The sequence below is a fragment of the Caloenas nicobarica genome, chromosome 1 (genome assembly GCF_036013445.1).
Source record: "Caloenas nicobarica isolate bCalNic1 chromosome 1, bCalNic1.hap1, whole genome shotgun sequence".
Lineage (NCBI taxonomy): Eukaryota > Metazoa > Chordata > Aves > Columbiformes > Columbidae > Caloenas > Caloenas nicobarica.
The window spans coordinates 85870968-85897836 of record NC_088245.1 but is presented as its reverse complement, the minus strand read 5'-3'; the positions used below and the strand labels follow the sequence as shown (position 1 = coordinate 85897836).

The window sequence follows — 26869 nt, the reverse complement described above, 5'->3', positions numbered from 1 at the left end:
CGTAGACAGAGCAAAGGAAAGAAGTAAAAACTAAACACAGTTTTGTAAATGTGTTGTAGAATACTTGATGGATAGACAGCTGAGATCTTGGCTTTAGGCCATCTCTGAAACAGGCTGTCCCTTGCAACTATGGCATCGTGTTAACCAACTGCTTGTCCACCAACACTGTCTTCCATTTAAGGTGGCTGCAGCTGAAATTGTTCAAGGTCATTTTAAAGTTTTATTAACTTTTGGGTAGACATGGCACGACTATATTAATGCTTTAGAAAACAATAAGGTTGATAGTGCTATTTCGTGGTTTAGATATGTGCTATACCTTCTTTCTTCATTTTGCAACTTACATGAAATTAATGATGTTGAATACAGTAGAAACATTCAGATAAAAGTAATCCTAAATCATTGTAAGCTTTTAAAATATTGAGAAGGGAATTTGGAATGTGTGATTTTAGCTATACTTGTAATCAAGGGAAGACAGAGAATTTTAAATCTTCTTTAAAAATCTATCAGCATCTCTGTTAGTCCTTGGGTATTTCTGTTTGGCCACAGGTGACCTTGCAATTAACAATTACTGTTTTGTAAATTCCAGGTTTTGTAATTCTACAAATCTTATCCTTAGATAAAGAGAATTGGCTTAATATCTTTTTTGCTTCATCCCTTTCAAGTCTGAACATTATAATCAAGAAATCTGTCCGAAATGAGATGAATCTGTAAATATTTTATAGATGTTGAGATGTACTCCTAGGAGTACAGTTTCAAAAGAAAACCTTTTGCGACTGCAATTTGATGCCACTGCTGTCAGTGTGAGTGAAGGAATCACCTTCACTCCCTATGATGTGACAAGAGAGAAAAAGTGGCAATGATGTTACACCTGTCACTAAAATTTCCAAATACAACTCGAAATGCGCTTGTTAACTGCAATTGTTAGAACAGTGAAAGAGTTGTCTTAAAGCTGAACCTTGTTTGAATTGTCTCTTCAGTTTCTAATAAGTTCTTCTCCCATCTCTTACAATTTAGAATTTAGGTTGCTGATGACCCATCTTTATAGAGACAACCATTATTTCTTTTTCCTTTTTTTTTTTTTTTTTTCCTTTGGTATAGCATCTGTGGGAGAGACAAATGACCTGATTTCAGCATAATTATGGCTTTGTATGTGTGATAACTTTCTGTGACCAGACTTGCACTGGGATAGCTCCTGACTCTTGTTTTGTCACTGAGGTACAGTTGGGTTGATCTCCAAAATAAAACTGTGGATTGTGTTGTAGTTGGGTCACGGGAGGAGTTCTCTTCTAAGTGAATTTCTTGATATGCCTAGAGCTGTTGTCTTAGACTACCGAAAGAACATTTACCCTTACTCCTATTGTTGTTTAAAATATATTCACTTCTTTCCCATTTAGCATTCTTAGGTGAAATCTGAGGGGGGAAAAAAAAAAGAACAAGAATCTAAATCTAGCAGCAGTATCTTGCTGAGTCATCTGTTTGGAATGGAAATTAAAAATTGCTGTTTCTCTTTAATGGCTTCCCTTTTCAATCTTTTAAAAATAAAAAACTGTACTGCGACTGAAAGTCCACAATCAGTTCTACAGTGTCAGCTCAGAAAATTTCATTTATATTATTTACCTCATTCTAGTTTAAAAGCCTATAAAACAAGTGCAATTCATGGCATGAGGTGTGATATGCTTATTTTCTGGAAACTTTGAGTTTTTGTTATCTAGGCTGGGTTAAACATACTGTGTGCTATTTAACTGCTGACTTTGTTGCTAGGAGAGAATAGCAACTGCTTTACATTTCCCTGGTTTCATGTTGTAATGGGGTATGATGTCAACAAGGGTGACAGACAAGGTTTAATAATTCATAAACAGAAGATCATAGGAGTCAGAGTTCTAAACCCTTGTGGATCTTGCTTTGCACTTTCCTTGAATAGCACAATTTCTGTCAATGAAATGACTTTGGGGATTTGGAGTGTATAGTTGATAGGGCATTAAATAGAAAGCTGGTGTTCTGCTTATGGAATAAAGTCTCTTTTCTTTAACAGAAACTTAAGCTTCATTAAATTCACCTGAATAAACATGATTTTGGAAGCATAGCATTCTGCAGTTGTATTGGTGGTTAAGAGCTGAAAATCTATGTTGTGAATTTGTGTCTTCCCTGTTAGTGTCAAGATCACTGGGAGTCACCAGCTGTGAACTCTCGAAGTAATGTGTCTGTCAGGAGATTCCTTGTCTCCCTTTTCTTATAAAACCCCAGTTTAAAACCCCCTGTTTTGCTACACACTTTAAGATAAGTTTATGTGCATATCTTATGGTTGTCTTCCTCTGCGCCACCCTCCGAGCATCCATGATGGCTTTAGTGGTTAATGATCTGTGTGAATTTTTGGCTTCTCTTGGCCTTTCCTCCAGGAAAAGAAGACTCTCTTCACTTTAGGGATGCTGTAACAAATTACTTGAGACTTTTGTGGCTAAGGAAAACAGGGATCTACTTTCTGCTCTCCCAGGATAGTGGGGAATGACACAGGCTTTTGTTTGCATTCTTCTTTATAGTCCAGATGGAAGTTTTACTAGCTTCTGTCCAGAGAATGCTGCTTCATTTTCATCACTCTGTTCCCTCGTTCCAAGTAGGAGGAGCTAGTCTTTTGTACTTGGTGAGTCAGTTTTTCAATGGTGTATGAAACACTAAGCAGTACAGTAGTAAAATAGTTCCGAACTCAGAATTTAACCTTTTCATGATGCTTGTGTTCCTGTTGCATTTTTTTGTAACAGCTTGTATTCTTTATTGTCATCTAGTTTGTCCTCTCAGGCTCTAAAGTATCTCCATTTATCTTGTGATCTCCAGAATCTAAACAGACAGAAACACAGAATAATGGAGGTTGAAAGGGGCTTCTTGAGATCATCTGGTCCAACCCCACTGCTCAAGCTGGGTCAGCTGCAGCAGGTTGCATAGGATGTTGTCCAGTCAGGTTTTGAATATCTCCAAAGATGGAGACTCCACAACCTCACTGTGCAACCTGTTCCAGTGTTTGACCACTCTCTCAGTAGAAGTTTTTTCTTGTGTTTGGATAGAACTTCATGTGGTTTAGTTTGTGCCTATTACCTCTTGTCCTGTCAGCAGGCACCACTGATTTCATCTCCTTTACGCCCTCCCATCAGGTATTTATAAACATTTATATACATAATTTATATTTATATCATTCATATTTATATACATCTATAGATATCACCCCTGAGCCTTCTCCAGGCTGAACCATCTCACCTCTCTGTCTCACCTCATATGAAATATACTCCAGTCCCTTAATTATTTTTATGACCCTTTGATGGACTTACTCCGCAATGTCCATATCTTTCTTGTGCTGAGGAGCCCAGAACTGGACACAGCATTTCATGTGTGGCTTTGCCAGTGCTGAGCAGAGAGTTAGGGTCACCTCCCTCGACCTTCTGGCAGTGCTTTCCCTAATGCAGCCCAGGATGCTGTTAGCTACCTTTGCCTTGAGAGGGTGCATTTCTGGCTCATGGTCAACTTGTCCACCAAGACAGTATCAATCAATTTCTTAAAAATGAATCTCATCAAATTGCATATGCTTTATTCTTTGTTTCACCATAATTCAACTTTTCTCCCATAGACCCTTCATTTTTTAATCTTTTGTTACTTTACTAGCAGGTTCCTGTTTAGGTCACCTGACAATCTCCTGCCAAATAGATTCTTCCTATTTCAAGGTGTGTTGGTATAGATATGTAATAGTGCAGAGCATATCCTATTGCATTTGCGAGATGATATTATACTAGGGTTTTGTGCTTCCACAGATACCATTTTGAAAGTGAAGATTCTTCTGAGTGGATGTTTCATCTTGCCTACACCATTTCATTTTACATTAAAAAATCATTGGAGCAAGTACTTTAAAGAAAAGAGACATTTGTGTCTCCTTTACTGAGAAATACTCTTGTCTGCATTAACTTAGATGCAGTCTGTCAGTACTAGACCGCAACATTATTTACCTAGTTACATTTGGCATGTGAACAGTTACCCCATAAGAGATGCATTTTCAAAGGAACTCCTTTAGGTCAAATGTAGTGTGTTCTGGCTGGGCTGTTTTAACCTCAACAGCCTGTTACTTTCAGGTACACTTCATTTGCTATTAGGGCATTGTGCATATAATGGCATTATTGCATTATTGCAAGTATGGAGAACATGGTGCTGCAAGGATAGTCTTGCATCTGGGCAAGAACAACCCCAGGTTCCAGTATAAGTTGGGGAATGACCTATTAGAGAGCAGTGTTGAGGAAAGGGACCTGGGGGTCCTGGTGGACAGCAGGATGACTATGAGCCAGCACTGTGCCCTTGTGGCCAGGAAGGCCAATGGCATCCTGGGGTGTATTAGGAGGAATGTGGTTAGTAGGTTGAGAGAGGTTCTCCTGCCCCTCTACTCTGCCCTGATGAGACTGCATCTGGAATATTGTGTCCAGTTCTGGGCCCCACAGTTCAAGAAGGATAGGGAACTGCTTGAGAGAGTCCAGCGCAGAGCCATGAAGATGATGAAGGGAGTGGAGCATCTCCCTTATGAGGAAAGGCTTGAGGGAGCTGGGTCTCTTGAGCTTGGAGAAGAGGAGACTGAGGGGTGGCCTCATTAATGTTTATAAATATATAAAGGGTGAGTGTCTGAGGAAGGAGCCAGACTCTTCTTGGTGACAACCAATGATAGGACAAGGGGCAATGGGTACAAACTGGAACACAGGAGGTTCCACTTAAATATGAGAAGAAACTTCTTCACAATGAGGGTGACACGGCACTGGAACAGGCTGCCCAGGGGGGTTGTGGAGTCTCCTTCTCTAGAGACATTCAAAACCTGCTGGACACCTTCCTGTGTAACCTGATCTAGGTGTTCCTGCTCCGGTGGGGGGATTGGACTAGATGATCTTTCAGGGTCCCTTCCAATCCCTAACATTCTGTGATTCTGTGATTAATTTTCACTGTTGCCATGTCATTGTTCCCATAATATGTTCAGGAGGTGAAAAAACTTGCCAAACAAATTTCGTGAAACCTTTCTCAGAACAGTATGCTATTGGCATTAGAAATCTGTTCATGTTTCCTCAGGGGGGCAGAAATCAAATTTTAAACGGATTAAACTGGGTAAAGTATTCTTTTTGTAAAAAAGCCAGAGAGAGGCTAAAACTTGCTCTTGTTGAAGTATCAACTGCGTGAAAATAACTTATAACTGAAATGTTGATACAACCTGGGCTGTGTCACTTTGAAATGGGTGTGGCATTTTATGGCTGATTTGCAGCACTTCCAGGTTACCTTGAAAAACTTACTGGTAGTTAATTGTGAAGGGAAGAATATCCCATATTCTCATGTTTGCCAAGAAGCTGCACTCTTCTGCCATGGGGAACGCAGAAAAATTTTATAATTCTTACTCCTATGAATGCTATGCTATGCATTTCCCCAGAAATGAACAATTACAGTTGTGTCAGTTGCAATTGGAAGCTGCATTACAGATAAATTTTGTTCCTCAACCAGTTTCCAGAGACACTATTGCAATTTTTATTTGGAATATATCTTTCAAAAGATAAACATCTTTCTTCAAAGATCTGTGTTCTACAGCTTCTGTTTTCCTTCATAGCTGTAGTTCAGATGAGGAGAGCTATTCCCAGGAAAGTTCTTTGGAGAGGTAAGAGTAAAAACCCTTTCATACCCGCTGACTTAGCATTTCTTACTGAAGTTGCTTCTCCTTGCACTTCTACAGCTAAAAATAAAATCTACTAAACAAAGATATGTGCTACAAGCCACATTCTTCTCGTTCCCTGATTCTTAGCTTCTGGGAGTATTGCTCAGACACATAACTGCTGCTACTACACTAATAAACTGTCCTGGAAAGGAGTAGGGAGTTACATGGGCTTGTTTAGTCTCCTGATGGAAGCAGCACTCTGTGGAGTGAGAAATGGAACATAAGATATTGCGAAGTTTGGGACATTTATGGAAGAAAATGGTGTCAGTTTATTGTGCCTTGGAGTTGCGTTAAAGGAAATAGAGTAATGGAAATGGTTGAAAATTCTTGATTGTTAATGTTTAGGTTCATATTCCTATCAATACTGAAAGATTGTGGTTGTTAAAAGCAGAATTTATGTGTCAGGCTGATCCAAAATATCAAGCTTGTTTGTAACCAGGTGCAGTAAACTCAAAATCTGCTCATCTTTAAAATGAGCTAGAAATTTCTAAATCTCTTGTCAAAGTACAGAGTATCTGAATTTTTAGTACCTTCCCTAAAGTTGTTCACAAACAGGTCATACTTCCTGCATTTCTCTTGCCAAGAATTCAATGCATGTACAGTGCTAATATATGCTCTATAGAAGCTTAGAACAGTTAAAAAGCAACTATCTGTTCTTCTCTTGGGTCAGATTTTCTTTTAAGGTTGGGGTGGGGTCTGTTTCTGTCAGCTAGTCTGACCTTCTGCTTAAAAGAGGACAGAGAACCTTACTCCTAAAAATCAAAGCTGTAACTGCTTGAATTGCAGATTAGCTTTAACTGTCTGGGAAACTTTTAAATCTGCAAGGCCTTGCTATGTTGCTTGTTTAGGAGGAAAAACTTGAGTAATTTCTTTAGTGGACATAAGAGGATTGTACCTATTTTGCTGAATGCAGGGAAAGCTATCATGAGGTTTTCCCCTTTTGTTTAACATATGTCACAGAGGCACCCCAAAGTCAGTTTTAGGCAGACAACAAGTTCCAAAACAGACTTAATTCCAGCTGGAAAAGTGTAGCCAATAAACCGACTAGGAACAGGGTTTATACAATTAGTTAGCACTCCAACAACATAAAATACAGGTTCAGATATCAGCTGAGGAGATTATTGGGGTACAACAACATAAGAATAATGAGGATCCACAATGTGCATGCATACACTCACAAGAAACAAAACCAGAGCTCTCTGACTCCAGGGTACCCACAGGAAATAATCACTTGCCTGGGTTAGGCAAGGCCTCACACTTGCCTGGGTTAGGCAAGGACTCATTAAAGGATATATCCAGTAGAGAAAAATAACCACTCACCCAAACGAGGAGACGAGGCGCTCTCAATCCTGAGAAGTCTCCTTAGACGGTATCCCAGTCTAAGGGGAGGGCTCCAGTTCACAGAACGACTGCTCAGAGAACACCACTCAAAGCGGGTTTTATAGTCTGGTCAGGTCTGGCTGTGGGCATTACAACGTAGTCCAGAAGCTTCACAGCTACTCTGGGCACCTCCTTTGTTAAGGACCCTGTCAATTGACTCAGGGTCCTGTTAAGGACCCTGTCAATTGACTCAGGGTCCTGTTAAGGACCCTGTCAATTCGCCAAGGGTCCCACCCCTCCTGCCCCACCAGCTAGTGGAGGTGAAGTGACCCTGCCCTGTGGTAGAGGAGGATGTGACTATCAGCACCTTGGTACCACCCTAGGTACGTACGTGGGGACAGGCACAGTGGGGCACAAAAGGTGCTAAAGAGCTAACTGCCCCATTGAAGGCTCTGGATCTCAGGGGGATGTGCAACTGCCATACCATATTTAAAATCTGTCTTTCCAGTAAATTCTGGATCATGTAGAACATTTACAGGCTGCTCTTCCTGTGCCTTTTCTTTCTTTCTCTGCTTGTGGCCTCTTGCTGACAGCTGCAACTAGTCAATTCCATGTGAAACTAACCATAATAAAGGCAACCTTTTATTTGCCTCTTTAGAGCTTCAACAGTCACTGTAGAAAGGGGACTTAATTGGTCCCTTGATATAACTTTTAAGAAGAATGCTTAGCTCTCCCATCAGATCTGAAGGAGACCACAGCCTTACTCCATGACAGCAGTTTTTAGCATAATAATAATCAACCTTGACTAAAACCTGTTGTTTTCTATTGAAATCCACAGCTCCGTGATGTATCCCAATGGTTAATTAGTCACAGTGTTAAATAAAAATTTTATTTGCAGTCAGAACTTGTTTAGCTTCAGTAACATATGACTGGGCTTTGTTTTCTTTTCCTCTCTCATCAATAATCATTTGTGGCCTCAAATCCATGGAATGCAGTGGAGTGTACTGATTAATTTTCTCTTGAATAAACTGTATTTGAATCTTGCTAACAGGTACACTTTCCAGGTCTCGGTCAATTTGTTAAGCTTTCTGTTGAACCCTCTTCAGTTCTTCAGAATCCTTTCTCTTGCAGGACCTCAGACAGAACGCTAAGACCATTTTCAGGCTGGTAGATTGCTTTATTGCCCTATTTTCTATGTTCTTCTGCTTTAATATCAGAGTATTTAATTATTCTCAGAGTTGCTTTATACCACTAGTTTGTATTTAGCTGATTCAATGATAATTATTGCCAAGTGCTTAGCACATAACCCTTTTTTTCTTTAAAGTATAATATATTCAGGAACACAGAGAAGTTGCAATGAAAACAAGAGTGTTAACTCTGCCTATCCATATGTATGCTTTACAACATAGTTTATAATTCCAAAATTGCAGTGTGTTATTGAAAAATAATACCTGCATTTTGAAAGAACTATGTGCCTTTTTAACAGAAATTAAAATAAACTGCATAAAACCAAAGCCTTAATGGCATATATGAATGCCCGTTAAATAACTTGTGAGTTATTTCTTCATTGTGTTTAGTTTGGTATTCTGAAAATGGTTAGGAAAGATCAAGTAAGCAGATTTATAATAAATTTGTCATTCGTGTTCTATTGCAACACTTTAATTTCTGCTTATGATATGAAAAGAAGGTTAATTCTGATTTCAGCAGGAATTTGAGGTGGTATCAGTTAAAAATGAAACATTTTGCTTCATGTTGGACTATGCTGAATGTGAAAATGGATCTGTGAGGAGGAATGGATCTGCGAACCTCTTTATGTCTTGCTGTCTTCTCCCACATTCAAACATGCCGTTGTATCTTTTCAGTTGCAGTTGAGTGTTTTTGTTAAATAGTTGCTTTCCCACTCTCATTTTTATTCTGTATCCTGGATAATCATTAGTCTGCATTTCTATGTTACATTCTGGGTAATGTTTCCTTCCTCTGTGACATGTGTCCACTACCCATCATGCAGCTTTAGTAGGAGAGCCAGTAGATTTTGGTAAATGTAGCAGAGGAGTTGGTGGGCAGTGTCTCCTGTAGTCTGCTCCACTGCAGCAGCTGGGAAGAGGAAGATTGCAATAGGCTACTTGAATATTTTCAGTTCTTATTTATCAAAGGTAAATGGGCGACTGGTTTAGTGGTTGTGGTTTTTTTCCTGTTTTGAACCATGGTATTGTATCTGTGAAAATGCTTATTCTTCCTCTTCCTACTGGAATCCCTCTTACTGTGCATAAACCCTTAAAACAGAAAAGCACAGTGAAGAGCACAGTGTTTTTGTGTGGGCATGTTGGAAGAGCGTGTAGATGTACTGGTCTGTGTAGTCAGTCCATTTGAAAGGATTCATGTGTGAAGCCTGCAGCTGTATTAGCACACTACTTGCATTCCTGAGTAGTGAGTGAGCTGTAGGAGTGACTCTGGCACAGCCTTTTCCTGTAAGGTCTGTAACAACACCAACACCAACCCTGCTGTGGTGGGTATAAAAAAGTTTGAAGTGTGTTCATGTGTTGGAAGCTCTTTTTTGTCTGGTTATTATGTTATGCTTTCATGATGACCAAGTGCTGGAAGGAGGGTTGCAGGAAGAGTAGTTAAAAATAGTGTAATTTTTTTTTAAACTACTATTTAAAGTGCCACAGTGCTTATGGCTTTAATTGTTTCTTCTTATTTTGCTCCTTGTATTGAATCCTTGCACTTTATAATGGGAAGTGATGACTGCATTCAATTTGTGGCCTGCTACAAGGTGATTGTAAAAGAGAACAGTCTTGTTATCTTTTGCTATATCAAGCTCTGTGACATGTTAGACTCTTATGTATTTCAAACATGTCTGAGTCTCAGTTAAGTGGTTGGTGGTAAGGCATCATTTAGTTTGTGTTATGGTCCTGTTCCAACAGTCTTCAGGCCTGTCTTTGATGTTCTGTAACTTTATTCCAGTGTGAGTAGGAAATAAATTAAAAATATGAAGGAAATAATTTTCATTGAGGTTTTCCGTAAGGCGCATATGTCAATCATAATATTTCAACACTTTGCCATCTTCCAGGTAAAAAGGAAAACCTGGAAACTTATTTCCAAAAGTTGTAGTGTTTTTATTGCTTTTTATTTTCTGAAGAAGAGACTAATTTTCAGGATGCATTTCCTTTTAGGAAAAGCAACAAAACCTCAGACAGTAGCTTGTATCTGCACAGGACACCTTTGTAGTTCTTTTTAATTATATAAGAATGTGTCCATAACTCTAATAATTATGAGAGCTACATAGATTGCTTTATAACAAACTCTTGTCTACAGTTAACAAATGTCATCTATTTCTTAAGTCAGCAGGCATATGAAAAGGAATATTCCCCTCCCCCGCCTTTTTTTTTTTTTGGTCACGAATATTTTACCTGGGGCTTTCAAGCATTTTTCAGACTTTGCCAAAGATGGCCTTTTCCATCACCTATGCTTTAAATAAAAAACATGTCACATTTTAACTTTATGTTGAAGTTTCTCATGGCAACTAATGTATATCTTGCTGCACTCAAAAGGTGTGTCTCTGCATGTTTCTTTCTTAAATTGTGGATGTTTGCAGGTGGAGAACAGTGTATAACTCTTGCTGTGAGGACATGCAACAGCTCTCCCTCCCTCTTCAAGAAAGGCATTAGTTTTTCCAGGCCCTCCATTACCTTTGAATCCAAGGTGCTATGTATTACTGGTCCCTGTGAGGAGTAACATCAGTTTTTAGAAGCAAGGTGTTTTCAAGGTCCTAGACCTGTTATGTGACGGTACTTGAAATACATTAGAAACAAATCCTAGAAATAAGGAAAACTGTGAAGTAAAAAACCATGCCAGTGGTAACTTGCTGTGAAATAGCGTTAGCTGGCAATAAGCACCAATTTTAGAGTATATAAACTGTTATATGTCTGTATATAAAACTTTTTTTCTGCACATTTAAGCCTTCAAGAGCAAGGACCTGTGCTGGCTAGGGTAGTCTGTAAGGACCTCTAGACTGTCATCTGCCTGTCTGGAAGCTGAGTCAAATGTGGATTTACCAGGGGTTAATGGGACTCTGAGCCCTTTCTCCACTCATTAGCACTCTGTGCTGTGATCCAATTTCCATGGCATATGTGTTGCAGAAACCCCACCCCACCTCTCTCTCTGTCTCTCACCGTCTCTCTGGTTTTCCTTGTTGGGGTTATATATTCAGCACTGTCTGCCAGCTTGTGACTTCACATCATTGGACATTTCTGCATACCTAGACCAGATGGAGAATTTCCTGTTTAAGTTGAAATTTTGGCTACCCTTCCTTTTCCACATGACATCAATAAAATATATAATGTTTGTCTATTTCTCATATTAAGTACTTTCTTCCTGATGCTTTCTAACTTCCAGAGAGGTCTTTGTCAAAGCCACGTAGGAGGAAACTGCACAACTGTGGTAGGCAGAATATATGCTTACTTGTTAATTGATCTTTTCCCTTTGTAGGGTTAACTGCTCTAAATTGCACTTTACATAATAATTCATGATTGTGCAAAAGGAAATGGGAAGTCTATATGCAACACAACTTAGAACAAAAAAGTGAGTCCTTATGAAAGTTATCTATAAAACACTTAAGTAGTGAAATAATTTTTTTTTTCATCTGTAGAAATTAATATCAGGTGTTGCAAATACAGATTCTCTCAGGTATTAACAGTAGTTCTGGGAAGTCAGGCAGGAGGGGAAAATGGTGTAGGTTTGATTCCAAGACAAAACCTAAAATTCTGATTTAATTTGGAATTGGGTATTTTATGAAGAAGCAGGGATTTTACTGAATTGCTTTGAACTTTGCTAAGCCTTCGGATATAAAGTGTCTCATAGCCCACCTCAAGAGTGGCTCATATTCTATCTGCCAGTAATTAAGCCTTTTTTACTTACAGAATGTTTTCAGAACAGTTTACTACGAAGTTTAAACTACAGTTTGGTCCTATTTATGACAGAATGTGAAGCATGTTTTCTTTTTAATGCCTTGTAACTTGGTCTTCTTGTGGGATAGAAGTTATGTCTTACAGTTGTTTTAAAGTCTTGATGGTGAAGTTGTAGTCTGTGAATAACCTGTGCTCTTACAATGCAAACAATTTACTAGCAGTAATTATTTTATTTCTTTCCTTTTCTCAGAATCTTTGAGGATGAAAGCATGAAACTACGACAGCTGAAACTAGAGAATCAGGTAAGTGATAGTGCTGAAGCTGGTAAAAATAAATATATGAAAACAAAAATTAGCCATCTAGAGACTTGAGAAATCACAGAATCATAGTGTGTTGGCAGCGACCTTAAAGATCATCTAGTCCTTACCCCCCTGCTATGGGCAGGGACACCTTCCACTAGACCAGGTTGATCAGAGCCACATCCAACCTGGCCTTGAACACTTCCAGGGATGGCGCATTCACAACTTCTCTGGTCAGCCTGTTCTAGTGCTTTACCACTCTCATATAGGAGTGAAGTGCTAAACATGTTTGGTCTAAAGAATACAAATAAGAACTCATTGCTAATGTTCTTTGTTAAACACTTTCATGGCTTTCATTAGTTTAAGTCAACCTTGCTGTGGCTTGTAGGTTTGATTTCTTTGATACATTTATTTTTTATACATCCTACTCATTTCTTTCAGATTGAGTCACCACAATGCAAGAATGAATCAAACGAAAGGAAGGCTGCAGGGGATCATACATTTTAATCATAAAAGAAAAAGTTTCCCTGAGTTATAGAAAGTTCTCCATAACACTACCGTTGAGCAAGATTTCCATCATCTTTTGACTTTTTTTTGTTTCCTATAAAGAAAACATTTACAGCCCAGCATTTGTCAAATATTAGGTTATAGATTAAAGCACTGTTTGCTGGATCACCATGTTCTTCAAAGCAATGAAGTGTCCATCCTTAATAGTCTTCCTCTATAAAATTTTAAATGCTTATAAATAGATCAGAAGATGTGAGATTATTGTGATTCTGTAGCTGGCCATTTCCCACGGACCACAAATCATTGTCTTGCATTAAATTAATCTGTGTTCAAATTAAAGTATGTTTTTTAGAAGAGCTCTCTCTCAGCTGAGGATCTTTAAATCCAGACATAAGAGTCTTCAGGGGATTGTTGCGGTGGAAAATAACCTTCTTTACCAGAATTTGTTCATTATTTCTAGTCTGAGTTTGCTTAGCTTTGGCTTCAGCCAGTGGAGTTATTACCAACTTCATCTGTATATATATAGGTATTTATCTTCTTCACGGAAAGGGTTATCAGGCATTAGAACAGGCTGCCCAGGGAACTGGTGGAGTCACCATCCCTGGAGGTGTTTAAAAGCCATATAGACAAGGTTCTTAGGGACATGGTTTAGTGCTAGAGTTAGGTTATGGTTGGACTCGATGATCCTGAGGGTCTCTTCCAACCGAAATGACTCTGATTCTATCTTTGGTCATATTTATAATCCTTTTACTTGTAGGCTATCCAGCAACAGTAGTTTTTTGGTTTTGTTTTGGGGTTTTGGTTTGGTTTGGTTTTGGTTTTTGTTTTTTTTGGTGGTTTTGTTTGTTTGTTAAAAAAAAAAAAAGGCAAGCAGCATTAGTTCAAGTAGTCAGTAAAAGAGCATTCAGTGCCAAATGCCACTCAGTAGAAGTTCCAAACCTGAGAATGGCCTGACTGCTTGGTGATGAACTTTAGTGTCTGTTTGAGGACTGTTGTCTTGGGTCATAAGCTGGTAGTAATCACTGGCTCCTAGTGCTAGACACTGTGGTCAATGTGTGCATAGTTTCAGACCTTGTCATAGGGGTGCATTATTGTTTCACCAAAAAAAAAAAAAAGCTGCTGGGCTGGGTGGCATTTCCTTGGAACGACTGTCAATTGGATCATGAAGAGCTGAGTTCAAAGGACTTACACCCTTTGCAATTTTGTTTCAGGCTTTCTTGGATTTGGTTAAGGTTGCTATCACCTGCAAAACCAACAGCTAGAAAATGGCAGTAGAATATATTTTAACACCATGCCCTCTCCTTGCAAATGAGATTTGTTGAGAAATGCTAACAGTCTCTAATTTAGAATTGCATATTTAGGTTTGAATATCAACTTTGAAAGTCTGCTTTTAACCTTTACACGAATAGTACCATGCCATCTGAAGAAATAGAGGTCAGTAGGAGATCACTATTCGACATGATGGACTCATTGCTGGTTGCAGCTGATGCCTTGCTCGATTAATTTGTCCTAAACATTTACAGGAATTGGGATAAAAAATGAAAAAAGTTTTAATCCATCAGGATCATGTTTAGAACATCTGACCACAGAGAGAATTTGTTACAGCAAAGGCACATGTCTGTCATCCATTTTTCTTGATAGGTTTGGAAACCATGTAATTGCAGTTAAATAGTATTTATAATAATGCATAGCATCAAGTTCCATCTGTGGGTCAGCTCTGCCTATCAGGATGCTTTTTTTCTAGACTACTGCCTTTGCTTTGAGGAGACAGTGTGTGGCTGCTCAGGCAGTGCTTACTTCCCCAGCAGTAGAAGGTGTTTTCCTGTCTTTGGAGGCACCTGCAGCTCAAAGTGTACTGCTGCTATCTCCCTGTGAGTGGAGGGCATATTTCTGAATACACCTGGTTAGGTACTTACTTTTGACATCAAATTTCGTCAATGCCATCATCACTAGTATTGTCACTACTGCCTCAGCATGAACTAAGGAGGAGCTGGAAGAGTGGAGAGGGTGTTTCATGGCTAGAATCTGTCCTGCATGGTCTACTAAGGTAGGACCCTGCCAAATAATAAGTAGAATGGCACTGCAACTTCAAGGTTGGAGTAGTTGGAACCTTCTTTTATACCGTCTTCCTGTTCATCACAATTGTGGAAAGAATACTGAAATAGTTGTCTTGTAAGTCTACTATGATATATTCATCTGACATATTGGGCTTCTTAGCTTGTTGGAAGCTCATTAGAACTGTAGTTGGTATTTTATGATCTTTTAATCATCCTGTATTCTGATGTTATGTTTTTCTGTGGTGCAAAGAAAATGTTTCTGAAAGTATTTAATACATGGAGTTCACGAAATCCTGAACAAATCATTATAACCTGTATCATTTATTTAACGGGTTATGTGTTCTGGTTCATGAACTATTTAAATTTTTTGTTGTAATGTTATATGAATTTTTACTGTAACATAGAGCTGGAGGACAAAGTGTTAGTAGTTAGTAGCTAGTTAGTAGAAAAAATGAAAGTTGCCTTTTTTTCGACTCATCTTAGTGGAATAAGTCTGAGAATACATAGTACTGCTCTGCCACCTTATGTAGAGAAAATGAACTGCTACTATCCTGTCAGCAGGCTTGTAGATTTTTTTCCTACCTCAATAAGCACAGTAGTAGAGAGAAGCCTTTTTAAAACAAATTGAATTACTGTCAGGTTTTGTAACTTAGATTATCCTGAAGTTCCTGCAAGAAGGTGGTCAGTCGCATCTACCAGCAATAAAGTATATATTTCAGTATAAACCAATATGATCCTATTGGACTGGTGAGTCCTAGAAACTCTTTGATGAAACAGGATGTACTATAACAAGAAAAATAATTTTTAGACTGGTGAGCAGTGAAATGTTTAAAAAACTCATCTAATAGAATAATCAGTTAATCCTGAAAGTTATTACATCCTATATTTATCCCAAATTCAGTTTCCTGTTCTAGCAGTAGCTGTGTACTTTCTTACTGCCTTTAGGATGTGTCTGGGGTGGTTTTTGTTGGTTTTTTGTTTGTTTGCTTGTTTGTTTTCATGTCTATCTATTTGTTAGGTAGTTGCCTTGGCAAAAAATTTTCTCAAACCCCTATTCCGTGTATAATGTTTTGATTCTTGTTTTCCCTCTGTCCTTTTATTTAAACTATTAGAGATTTATAAAGTATCACATTTTTTTTTACTTTTGCTCAGCATTAATTAAAAAAAAAATCAAACAAACAACAAAAACCAATGTAAATTCTTCTAGAGGGTCTGACTACATTTCTAGAAAACAAATTTTATTTGTAATTAGGATTTTCTAAGAATTTTACTTCTATTGCTTATTTTTATTTCTTTCTTCTAGAGTAATCTCTTTGTAATTCTATGTAATTTTTGTCCTGCAGGACAATCCTTGCAAAAAATCTTGCAGCAACAAACACTACCTGTATTGCAGTGCAGTCTTCAAAGTGTAATCATGAGCTTAAATAGAAAATGCTGTTTTGTTTTTGTGGTTGGTTGCTTGCTTGCTTGCTTTTTAGCTCAGTGCTCAAAAAGCAGAAAGAATAAAGGACCAAGGGCTGAGTTGTGTGGGAATTTCCTCAGGGAGAAATTGCCTGAGAAACTAATCTCACATAAGACAAAAAGCTTAATAGGAGAGGAAAGAACCAACAAGAGAGAGAAAAAAGCATAATAAGAGAGGAAAGGATTCCGAAGATGTCTGTATCTCAAGTGGATTGAATTGTTGGTATGGTTTATCTCATGGTTTATCTCATGGATCCTTGGAGACTGAAAAGAAATGTGATGGATAAAGGGTTTCTATAATCAAGAATAACTTTCGGGGGTGTTCAGGTGCCTAATACGCAGGCATGGATAAACTGCATCTATGGCAAGGGGCATGCACATTGTTTCCGTAGTGGTGCATTACAGAATATTAGAATATGTTTTTTCCTCCTTCTTTATGCATCACCTTAACTTTTCAGGATTAAGTGTGGCTGTCTTTAAAATGGTGCAATGTCCCCATTTGCTTTGATTTAAGTCTAGAAGTTGTTTCTGTTCTCATTTAGTAGGAGATCATAAGCATCAAATGTATATGTATCTCGGAAAAACAATGTTTTATTTTTTAACATTTCGATTTACTGTTCTTTCCTTTTAATCTGGAATTAGATGGACAATTTTTGCAATGTAGATCCACTTTCCTTTTACTGGATCAGTCCTATAATATTTTAATGACTATTCTTTTTTCCTCTCAAAGTCTTCTCACTCAACATCAGTTGTTGGAAACTATTTGTTTTCAGTTCTCCCCATAAGATGATAGCTTTAGAGACAGGAGCCTTTTCCTTTCCAAGTCCTGGCTTGCTTTTGCTGCATTGTAACGGCATTTATAACTGCAGTGGCAGTGTAAACCCTGATTAAGGATTTTATATAGTAAAATACTTAATTGCCATATAATGCATAGGGCGAGGGCTCTCATTTTTACTTATGCATTTACAGATAGTCTTGGAGATAGTTCTCTTAATACAAAGTTAGCTTAATTGTACAAAACAAGGAGGAAAAATTATACATTCCCTGTATGCACAGGAAGTTGCCCTAAACAATGGACTGTTTAGTCCAATCATAACTGCAGTGGAAAAGAGCAAAGACTCCTTGTGACCTGTTTTGCCCACTCTATCAGCTTAAGTAAGTAGGATGCATGGAGTAATAAAATTGCACAAGCATGCTGTATCTTATTTACTTTGTGAAATGTTTCATATTGGATTATAAATGACTGCTGAATTTGTCTATTTATATTAAGGATTGCTGCACATAGACTGGATGAAAGGAGTTTAAATTATCTGCTGATGGTCTCAGGATAGATCAGAAAATACACACACATCATTCTCATCACCCATCAACCATTGATGGAGAATCAAAGGCAATGTCTCACTCCAAAGATACAGTGATATCTCTGTCTAGGATTTTTGTAAGAGATTACAAGGGTATTTCATGTTTATTGGAGATCCCGACTGATCAGTGGCAATTGCCAATCGTTGAGGCATGGTTTCTGCCTCTCTGGATCGTAGAATCGTAGAATGTCTTGAGTTGGAAGGGACCCACAAGGATTATCAAGTCCAACTCCTATCCCTGCATATGACAACCCCAGAATTCACACCATGTGTCTGAGGGCGTTGTCCAATCACTTCTTGAACACTGTCAGGCTTGGGGCTGTGACACCTCCCTGGGGAGGCTGATCCAGTGCTCCACCACCCTCTGGGTGAAGAACCTTTTCCTAATGTCCAACCTACACCTCCCCTGGCACATCTTCCTGCCATTCCCTTGGGTTCTGTCATTAGTCACCAGAGAGAAGAGATCAGCACCTGCCCCTCCTCCTCCCCTTGTAAGGAAACTGTAGGTGGCCATGAGGTCTCTCCTCAGTCTATACCAGGCTGAACAAATCTAGTGGTTATTCATCCTTATTTCATGCTTTTTCTTTATGTCACAGAGAGCTCTTCTAGAGAAGAAGCAGAGGAAGAAACGTCTTGATCCCTTGATGGTACAGCCAAATCCTGAAGCAAAGCTCTGTAGGTCAAAGCCCAAAGGGCATGAGGAGCAGACTCCTTTAGTAGAAACTCCTACACCTTTCCACAGTGAAGTTATGTTACATGGTAAGTAATCAACCATATAGCAACAATGTTCCCCAAAATGTCAGTGCGTTTTATGTCACAGATGGGTACCTACATTGCTGTGACAGTGGTCAAGTGATAAACAACATTGATTACACACCTTTGTATGTACAAAAGTAGCATTGTAGTACGGTATGGTTGAGCAACACTGAACTGTAAAAGCAAACAAAAGCGTTAACTTGGATTTTGTGACAGCTGAGAATGTATCTTCATGTGCCTTTGAGTAGTCTCTCCCTTGTGTTAGGCTAGTAAGAACTGTACAAAATGGGTTAGGAGAGATACAAATCTGAAGCAAGATAGTCTTCTGAAGCTGTAGGGTAAAGAAAAGGGAACTAGCGACTGCCTATACTTTCCTTCACGGTATCATGGTATATATCTCAAGACTGCATATGACTGAATGATGAAGTAGACAAGAGCAAAACAAAAGTCTTATGAATACTGAATTAAGTTCTTGCTGGTTTTTACCTCATCTATTGTTTTCTGTGGGCTTCAAGGAGACAACTGAAACATCACAAGCTGTAGTGGTCTGGAAAGTCACAAGCACAAAGGTGGTATCAAAGGCAATAACTCAGTGGTCTCAAAACATTACAGTAAAATTCCTGTTAGGAGTGAAAAGAAATGTAGTAGTGACAGCCTTAAGACTTGCATGTCGCAGGATGGAAAAAAGAGCAGCAATGAAACGCCTATATTCCAGTGGAAGTGTCAGGAAGTAGTTTATGAGAGCCAAGATCTCATCAGCCCATCAAGAAAGTAACAGGAAAAATCCTCCGGCTTTGAGATACATGTTATCGCAGGATGTTATAATACCACCACTATATTAATAGGGAATTAAAGTGTAGAGTAGAATTTTAACAGCCCAAACGAAACAGTGTTACCTGATTGGAAGATCACATTTGGAACTATGTTATCCCTTGCCTTTTGAATGTTTTTCTTGTTCTCCAGATGTCTTTCACAATCATAGGATGGGGAGGAGTGTGGTCATGTGGATGGTAACATTTATGTGTTTAAAATCAGGTGGGAGAAAGCTTCTGTTGAAAGACACTTTTAAGTCAAAAAGAGAGCGAGATAAAAGACTGATATAACTTCTGAGTTAGGAAACTTCAGCAGTACTGAAATGACAAGAAAGAAAAATGAAAACTGCTTCCTCACTAGCTTCCATAGTTCTTCAGTAGTAACAAATCCTGTTAAAAAGTGATAACAGCAGTAAACATGTCAGAAATCTTATGACTAGATAAAGCAGTCAAGTTTTAAGAATGAAAATAGTGGGAAAGCAAGAAATCCAAAGCTGGAACTACACTTACATATTGTGTGCTACACAAACATGCATTAAGTATTATGCCAGACCCTGACATCAAGACATCTCCACCAATTACAAAGTGCAGTGCACAGCTGTGTTGCATGATTAAATGTGAAAACTTCATTTCTAGCAAAAAGATAGAGGGCATACATTTACAGTTTTTCTGCCTGTGGGTTTAGGTATTTTTATGAAATTGATTTGTGATGTTCACTGTAGAGCACTCACTTATTGGCACAGGAGCAAACAAGGAACCTGAAGGAAAAGAAAATAGAGTAGTTGCCCATAAATAAATTGAAGGATATCAAGGTGCATGACAAATACAACTTGTTTAAATTGCTTAAGACCTTGTGAAAAGGTAGATACAATCACTATATTTATAAATGGAGAAACCGATGCCTGATATGTTTAAAGTAATAGGTGGTCTGTATCAGAGTCAGGCCTGACTCCTCCTAAGTCTTCTGGCAAAAGTTGAACAAGTATATGTCAGTACTTTAAAGGGATGCTTTAGCAAAGAAAAATGAAAAGCAGAACCATCCTGGAATGTGTCTTTAGCCACAAAAAAAATAGACTTTAGTATTCCGTTTCCTTTTGACTGGCAGGCGTTGATGGACCAGCTGCTTTCCTGAAATCAGAACTGCAAGATTTGGGTACCAAACTCCAAAATCTCTCTGCTGGATCTTCCAAAACAGAAGACAATGCACATAAGGAAAATTATGGAGAGGCTCTAACACACACATCAGGCAAGCCAGATCTGCAAGAAATCTTACAGAAACGAGGTAACAGATGATAATGGACAAAGGTCTTTTTTGGGGCTCTTCTACTTCTTATGATTTTTTTTCAGTAGCATTATAAAACCTAAAAAATATGAGGAATCATGAAACAAGTGTCTGGATACTACTTTTAAATGCAGAGCTAGTAGATTCTACAGCACGCGGAAATGCAGAGTTGCAGTTCCTTCTTCTGATATTAAATGGAACATACCAGTTATATTTTAAAGGTTTATCAATGTGCTGTGTAGTTTCTGACCTTTCCAAAGAACTGGTGACAAAATGCTATACTTCACATTTTGCTAACCTTTGCCATATTTTTATTCCAGATATATTATATCTGGATACGATGTTTGAATATTTTCACAACAGCAGAACCCTCTGTAGCCAGTCAATGCCGTAATTTAACTGTTTAGGAGACTAACAGGAAAGGTTTTTTTCCTGAGTCAGAGGCTTTTGCAATCAACTGCTTTAGAGTTTTGTATTCAGTAATTGTTTCCCATTGAGTAGTTTCCCAGCGGAGTGTCCATCTCTGTCTACCAAGTATTTTACGTTGCTGCCAGTACCACAGGAAACTTTTTTTGTTGCATGTAGCTTAAGCACTTTGCAGCAAAATAATGGCTAGTGTTTAATAAGGTACATGGCTTGTTTTTATTTTGCAGAGCCTGTCTTCCAGAATGTTTCCAGTACACTTTATGTGTTAAGGTACTACCATATATAGAAGTATGGAAATACTTCCATTCATTTGTGAGATGCAACAGCTGCTTACCTATGCATAGCAACATTATGCCAGAATTAGTAAAGGAAGCAAAAGAAAAATATGCAGAAACTTCAGGGGAAATTAGTGGAGGTAGAACATAAACAGTGAATTTTAAAATTGGCTGGAGTGCTAGAGTTAACGCCTTTCCTCTTTCCATGTGCTTTGGGAAGTTTACTGATAGGTTGTTAAGGCTATATTTTTCTGTTTCATCTGAGACAAAGAACTTCCAGCAATGGCCCTTCTATGCAGTGCCATGTGGGAGCACTGTTATAATATTGGCTCTCAGAAATTAATTCAGCTTAGCAGGCTGTGTTCATCTGCTATAGTGCTTAATGTCCTTTTTCATTTTACAACCAAATTAAAGAATGGGATCGCAGAACAAAATTATGCAGTTTCAAACGGAAGGAAACACCAAACAGCGATGTCTACAGCAGCTTTTAAAAAATGTCTTTATCTGGAGTTATTTTAGTTATATACCCACAGTCATCTCTACATAACTGTGCTGAAGTTTAACCTTAAATAAATGAGTATTGGAGCTACTCAGTGTGCACTTCTATTTTAAAAATCAAATCATTAGTAGTATTCATGAGACCTGAGTTATTGCTACTGATGTAAAACTTGGAGGGGCCCTTACTGCAAAATTATCATACTCCATTTCAGTGTGTATAAGACTAAGAGGGAATTGTAAAGGATGTAAACTCTATAGAGTCCAACTTTGTGGCATAGGTGTCAGCATATTGATCCGGATTTCCTTTTTTGTTCTTAGGACATGGAGGACTTTTTTGTGTGAAAATAGGCAAAATTAGTTCAATGACAGCATGTACTAAGCAGTATGCTATATCTTGTAATATCATGTAAAATATGTATTAATAAAAGCCTGACAGCTGCTTAATCATCTGTACAGTGACAGCTGCACAATGGCACCAGGGGATTGAATTACAAGGCCCAGGAAGCAATATGTAGCACATTAAGAAAATCAGCAGTTGAAACAACAGAAATTAATTAAAAGAGCAAGAGCCAAATGGCTTTGCAAGAGTCATATATGAATTAGTGATTCCGTGAACTCATGACGCCTTCTTCCAGAGATTAACTGTTTGATCCTGCATTCTGACAGGAATTTCAGGCAGTTTGAATTTTGATGAGGAGGACACAGAAGAGGAAGAAGCTGGTAAGAGACCAGCATCTCATTCACCGTATCCTGAATCTGAGAGGCCTAGTTCTGCAACCAGCGAGAAATCTTTTGCAGTAAGTGTATTAAAATCCATTTCTGATAAGGGCTGGGCACATGCTTGATTTTAGTACTAACCCCTTGGACACTGAGTTAAAAAAATAGTAGTTGTAACTACAGTAGCTAGTTTATTAATCCTTGAAGGCAGAGGAAGGTCATCATTGTCAGGTTCTCTCTCTGAGAGGGCCTTTGAGTTAAACACAAAGACCTAATAATGACCAAAAGAACACTGGTAGGTGGAGGAAGCCAAGTAGCCTGATCATTGAAGGTGGGAACATAATCAGCTGCTCTTATGACCTTCAAAGGAGACAGATTAGGCCATTTTCTGTGGTGTAAAATCCACCAAGATGACTCACAGAAACTGAAATGCTGTGCAAACTTAAGAGCGATCACTGCCTGAAGATTTGTAGCATTTATTGTGGGATGCAAGGAGGAACAGAATTTTGGGATGAAACAGAATTCTGGGATTGGACAAAACTTTTTATGGAGCGTTTAGGGGAAGGGACTCAAGAGCGAAAAGAAAGAGGTCAAGGTGGATCAGAGTGATAAGCATGGGAAAATAGGGAGTAAAGGGGTTAAAAAGTACTTGATGCATGTAAAGAGCTGCAAGACAGTATGGTTGTGTGGCCAAGCCTTGTGTGTGATTACCGCAGCGTGTCCTACCATCTTCTAAAACTCTGGTTCTAACTATTTCCTGTGTTAATGTGTTCTTGTGTTCGTGTGTGTGTGAGATACATACATCCATACGTATACTGACAAACTATATGGTGGACTATGTGAGTTGGAAGAGACCAGCATCAGGAAGACCCAGGGTCTGAGCTAGTAGTGACCAGTTAAAGGGCATAGGGTTTGGGCATGAATGCTGGAGAGCCTTAAAAGTCCATGATACTATTCAGAAGACCTGTGTGAGTATATTTGTGAGGTGACTGTGTGTATGTTGTGCTGCACTAGTGGGTGAGGAGTACAAGAGGTCTGGCTGTTAGGTACTTGGGAGACTGGGCTATGAGTGTCAACTGCTGGAGATACAGTGTAGGAGGTGCTGGAGGCGGGGAGGGTTGAGACCCACTTGTGAATTTCAAGTCTGTGTGAATCTCTCTGTATTCATTCATACTTCCTACTAACTGTACCTGGAAATGGGGATAAACCAGCAACCCCATCTTCAAGTTCCAGTAATGGAGGAATCTCCTGGGCTCTACAATCCCCAAGATTCAGCTACGTCTAAGAAAAAATACTTTGATGATGTATACCAGATTTCCATTAGAATTACAGTTCCCTTGGTGACCAGAGCTTGCATCCTGACTGTATACATTGGTTTAATGTTCTTCCAGCATTTAGTTGAGATGGTTCTACCATCAGCTTACTCTGTTTCTGCTACACTTCTGAACCAATGTAATCTCAGTGCTCATTTCAGTCATAAAAATCTCAGCCTGCCTTACTACAGCATCTACCAGTCCAGTTTATCATTGTGCTGGTTTGACTGAAAATGTGTTAGTTTTCTTTGTGCAGTTAGAAACCTTCCTTTTTCATAGCTATACTCACATGCTCATTATTTGGCCTTAGTTTGAGAACAAGCAGATAACACCCCAGCACAGAGCTAATGTTTTTAATGGCTCTGGTCTGAGAGCCAAGGACATTCTGAGCGCTCTGCCCACAGGTGTGAGGCATCAAGGAAGGGAGGGCAGAGATGGGGCAGAGCTTGACTGACATCCAGACTGATCAATAAGAATATTCCATCCCATTAGCGTCATGCTCCAGTTAAGAGTGGGGCCTTCCAGTTTCTTACACTCCTCTGCTCTTCCGCTTTTCTCTCTCTCTGAGGGTAGCCGGAAAAGTTCAGTCGGGATGTTTAGCTTGGCCTTTTGCCATCCTGCAGAGGCGTCTGGGCTTTTCTGTCTTTTTCCTCTTTCCTCTCTTTGGGATTGGCTGTGGAACCAGGTGCTGTTTCCTGGGACTGGCTGCTCAGTGTGTTCATGAGGAATTGCCTTGAGTACCTTTTATTTCTATTTTATATATATATATTTACTAGTAGTGTATTAGTATTTTGTTATTTTGTTAAACTCTGTTTATCTCAAGCCAAGTTTCTCCCTTCCCTTTTGATTCTCTCCCTTATTGGGGGGTGGTGGGGGAGGGGATGAGTGAGCGGCTATCGTGGTTGTATTACTAGCTCGGGTTAAACCACAACAATCATGCTGCCTATTTCCCACAGTCCTTGAAACTCTACAAGCAGAGAGGCTCTTTGCTTAGAATATTTCCAGTATCTCATAATATTTTCCCCTTCTTAGCAACTTACTCATGTCTGGTTAATGGGTACTTTTTCTCCCCTCCCCTTGGAGGGCTAGTCTTTCCTCAGAGTAAAGTCTTCAGCCACTTTCTGGAGAGAAACACGGGTAGCCTTTCGTTTAACCGCCCTTTCCCAAATACTTTCTCGAGACATGAGATCTGCCATTTCAACAGACCTTTCTTTTCTTGGGGAATACCAGAACCTCAGATCTGATATTAATTTGCTAATATGATGGTTCTTCCCACAGGAAACAGGTGCTTCCTGTAGTCCATCCACTCAGACAGATGTACAGCTGGGAGAAGTAGAGAACTTGGAGAATTTTGCATTATGCCCTGCACCCCGTGGTATTACAGTCAAGTGTCGAATCACTAGAGATAAGAAGGGAATGGATCGAGGCCTCTTTCCTACTTATTACATGCATCTGGAAAGAGATGACAACAGAAAGGTATTGGAAGCAGCACACAGTATCTTGGCTATTGTACTCCTACCACAGAATATTTTTGGTGTAAGAGAGAGCTTCTGGTAAAAAAAACAGAAGCTTAGGAGAGCCAGCATACAGATGAGGACAGCTTATATTTGGCTAAGGCACTAAGCAGGGAATTGGCAGGTTTAAAAGCCATAATACAATGAAAGATGAAATTTTAGAAGTATAAAAAAGTCAAGGATAAAGAAGAGCAGGGAGACTGAGCTGCTCCAGAAGAAAAGGGAGGAAGACTAGAAAGGACAGTTGTATTAAATGTAGACTACAGAGTGAGCTGATTGGAGGAACAGGATTTCAGGGTGTGCACTTGTGGAAGAGATCAAAACTTTGGAGACAGTAATAACAGCACAGAACAAAAAGGGCACTGGATGTGGGAAATGGAGAGAGAACAGTTTGGATAGCAATACCTCTGCATTCTTACAAAACTCCAGTCTTGATCAAAGTTTTGTATTTCCAGACATTCCTTCTTGCAGGGAGAAAACGAAAAAAGAGCAAAACATCCAATTACCTCATATCAGTTGATCCGACTGATTTATCCCGGGAAGGGGAAAGTTTCATTGGAAAACTCAGGTGAGAACCACAGGTGAAAACTACTGACAGGAGAGATCAGATTTTCTTTTTAGTTGAGTTGGGGTTATAAATAGCAATCTGGTATCAATTTAGAACGAGTGAACTTGCATTGGCCTGCTTAATGAAATCTGTATTCACGTGGTTTGGCAGCCTTTCTTCAGTATTACCATTGACTGTGGCAATTCAGAGAAGGAATTCTGGCTTGATGCATTTCCAGGATAGGTTACAGCCTCAGTTTGCCATGGGCACTTACTCCTTACTGAGCTGGCAATAGGAAGATTCGGATAGCAGAAGGTGTATGTTTTCACTGTGCTGTACAAATACCTTCAGAAGATGACATAACTTTCCACTGATGCCTCTCTCTTTGTCTTTCCAAAACCTGACATTAGGTCAAACCTCATGGGAACTAAATTTACAGTCTATGACCATGGAGTTAGCCCAGTCAAGGCACAAGGTCTAGTGGAGAAGGCTTATATGAGACAGGAGCTTGCAGCTATTTGTTATGTAAGTAGTGCCTCTCCCCTTTTGCCCCTTCCTTTTTTGCTGCCTGGTTACTGAGGAAACCGGGCCCACAAAATCATACTGCCTGGCAGCCTCCCCCACTTAACTTTGGAACCAACTGACCAATTTGAACCAGATACAACAAAGGGCAGAGGCCTCAAAGACAAGTTATTACAAGTTTAATGAAAAAAAAAAAAAGTAAATGCCAAGGGAGGGAGAGAGACCCAAACTAACAGCCCAATGACCTTCTTACCTGGCCTGTCATTCGGTGTGTGACTATTCAGCATATCCTTTACATAGAGCCAGCCAAAGCATGAACTGCATGTTGTCCAGCTGGTATCTGGTGGACACAAAAAAGGCATTGGGAGTACCCTGTGAAGAAGAATTATGTTTTGCAGAACCAAGGGCATTTTGGTGGATAGGAAGAAGCTGGCATTATTTCAGTAGCAGCTGAAAGGTGTTGGTAAGGATATGGTTCCAAGGGAAATCGTGATTTGCTAGCTTTGTCTTACAGATGTTTTCTTCTTCTGGTCTTGTGCATCACCCCACTCTGGGCTTCAGAGTGAGGAGGCACTTGTGGCA

At 39.2% G+C, this 26869-nt stretch overlaps 1 protein-coding gene across 2 annotated transcripts in view; it reads left to right on the top strand.

Annotated features, from left to right (window-relative positions):
* Window positions 1-26869, top strand: part of TULP3 (TUB like protein 3) — a 34575-nt gene that overhangs the window by 1503 nt on the left and 6203 nt on the right. The window contains exons 2-9 of one of the 2 annotated variants that reach the window (XM_065651845.1): window positions 11522-11614; window positions 12191-12242; window positions 18222-18384; window positions 20299-20475; window positions 22341-22471; window positions 24983-25180; window positions 25674-25786; window positions 26176-26290. In XM_065651845.1, coding sequence (XP_065507917.1) covers window positions 11559-11614; window positions 12191-12242; window positions 18222-18384; window positions 20299-20475; window positions 22341-22471; window positions 24983-25180; window positions 25674-25786; window positions 26176-26290 — 1005 coding nt within the window. In that variant the 5' untranslated portion in view covers window positions 11522-11558. The remainder of the gene's footprint in view (window positions 1-11521; window positions 11615-12190; window positions 12243-18221; window positions 18385-20298; window positions 20476-22340; window positions 22472-24982; window positions 25181-25673; window positions 25787-26175; window positions 26291-26869) is intronic. The other variant, XM_065651853.1, reaches the window with a different exon arrangement.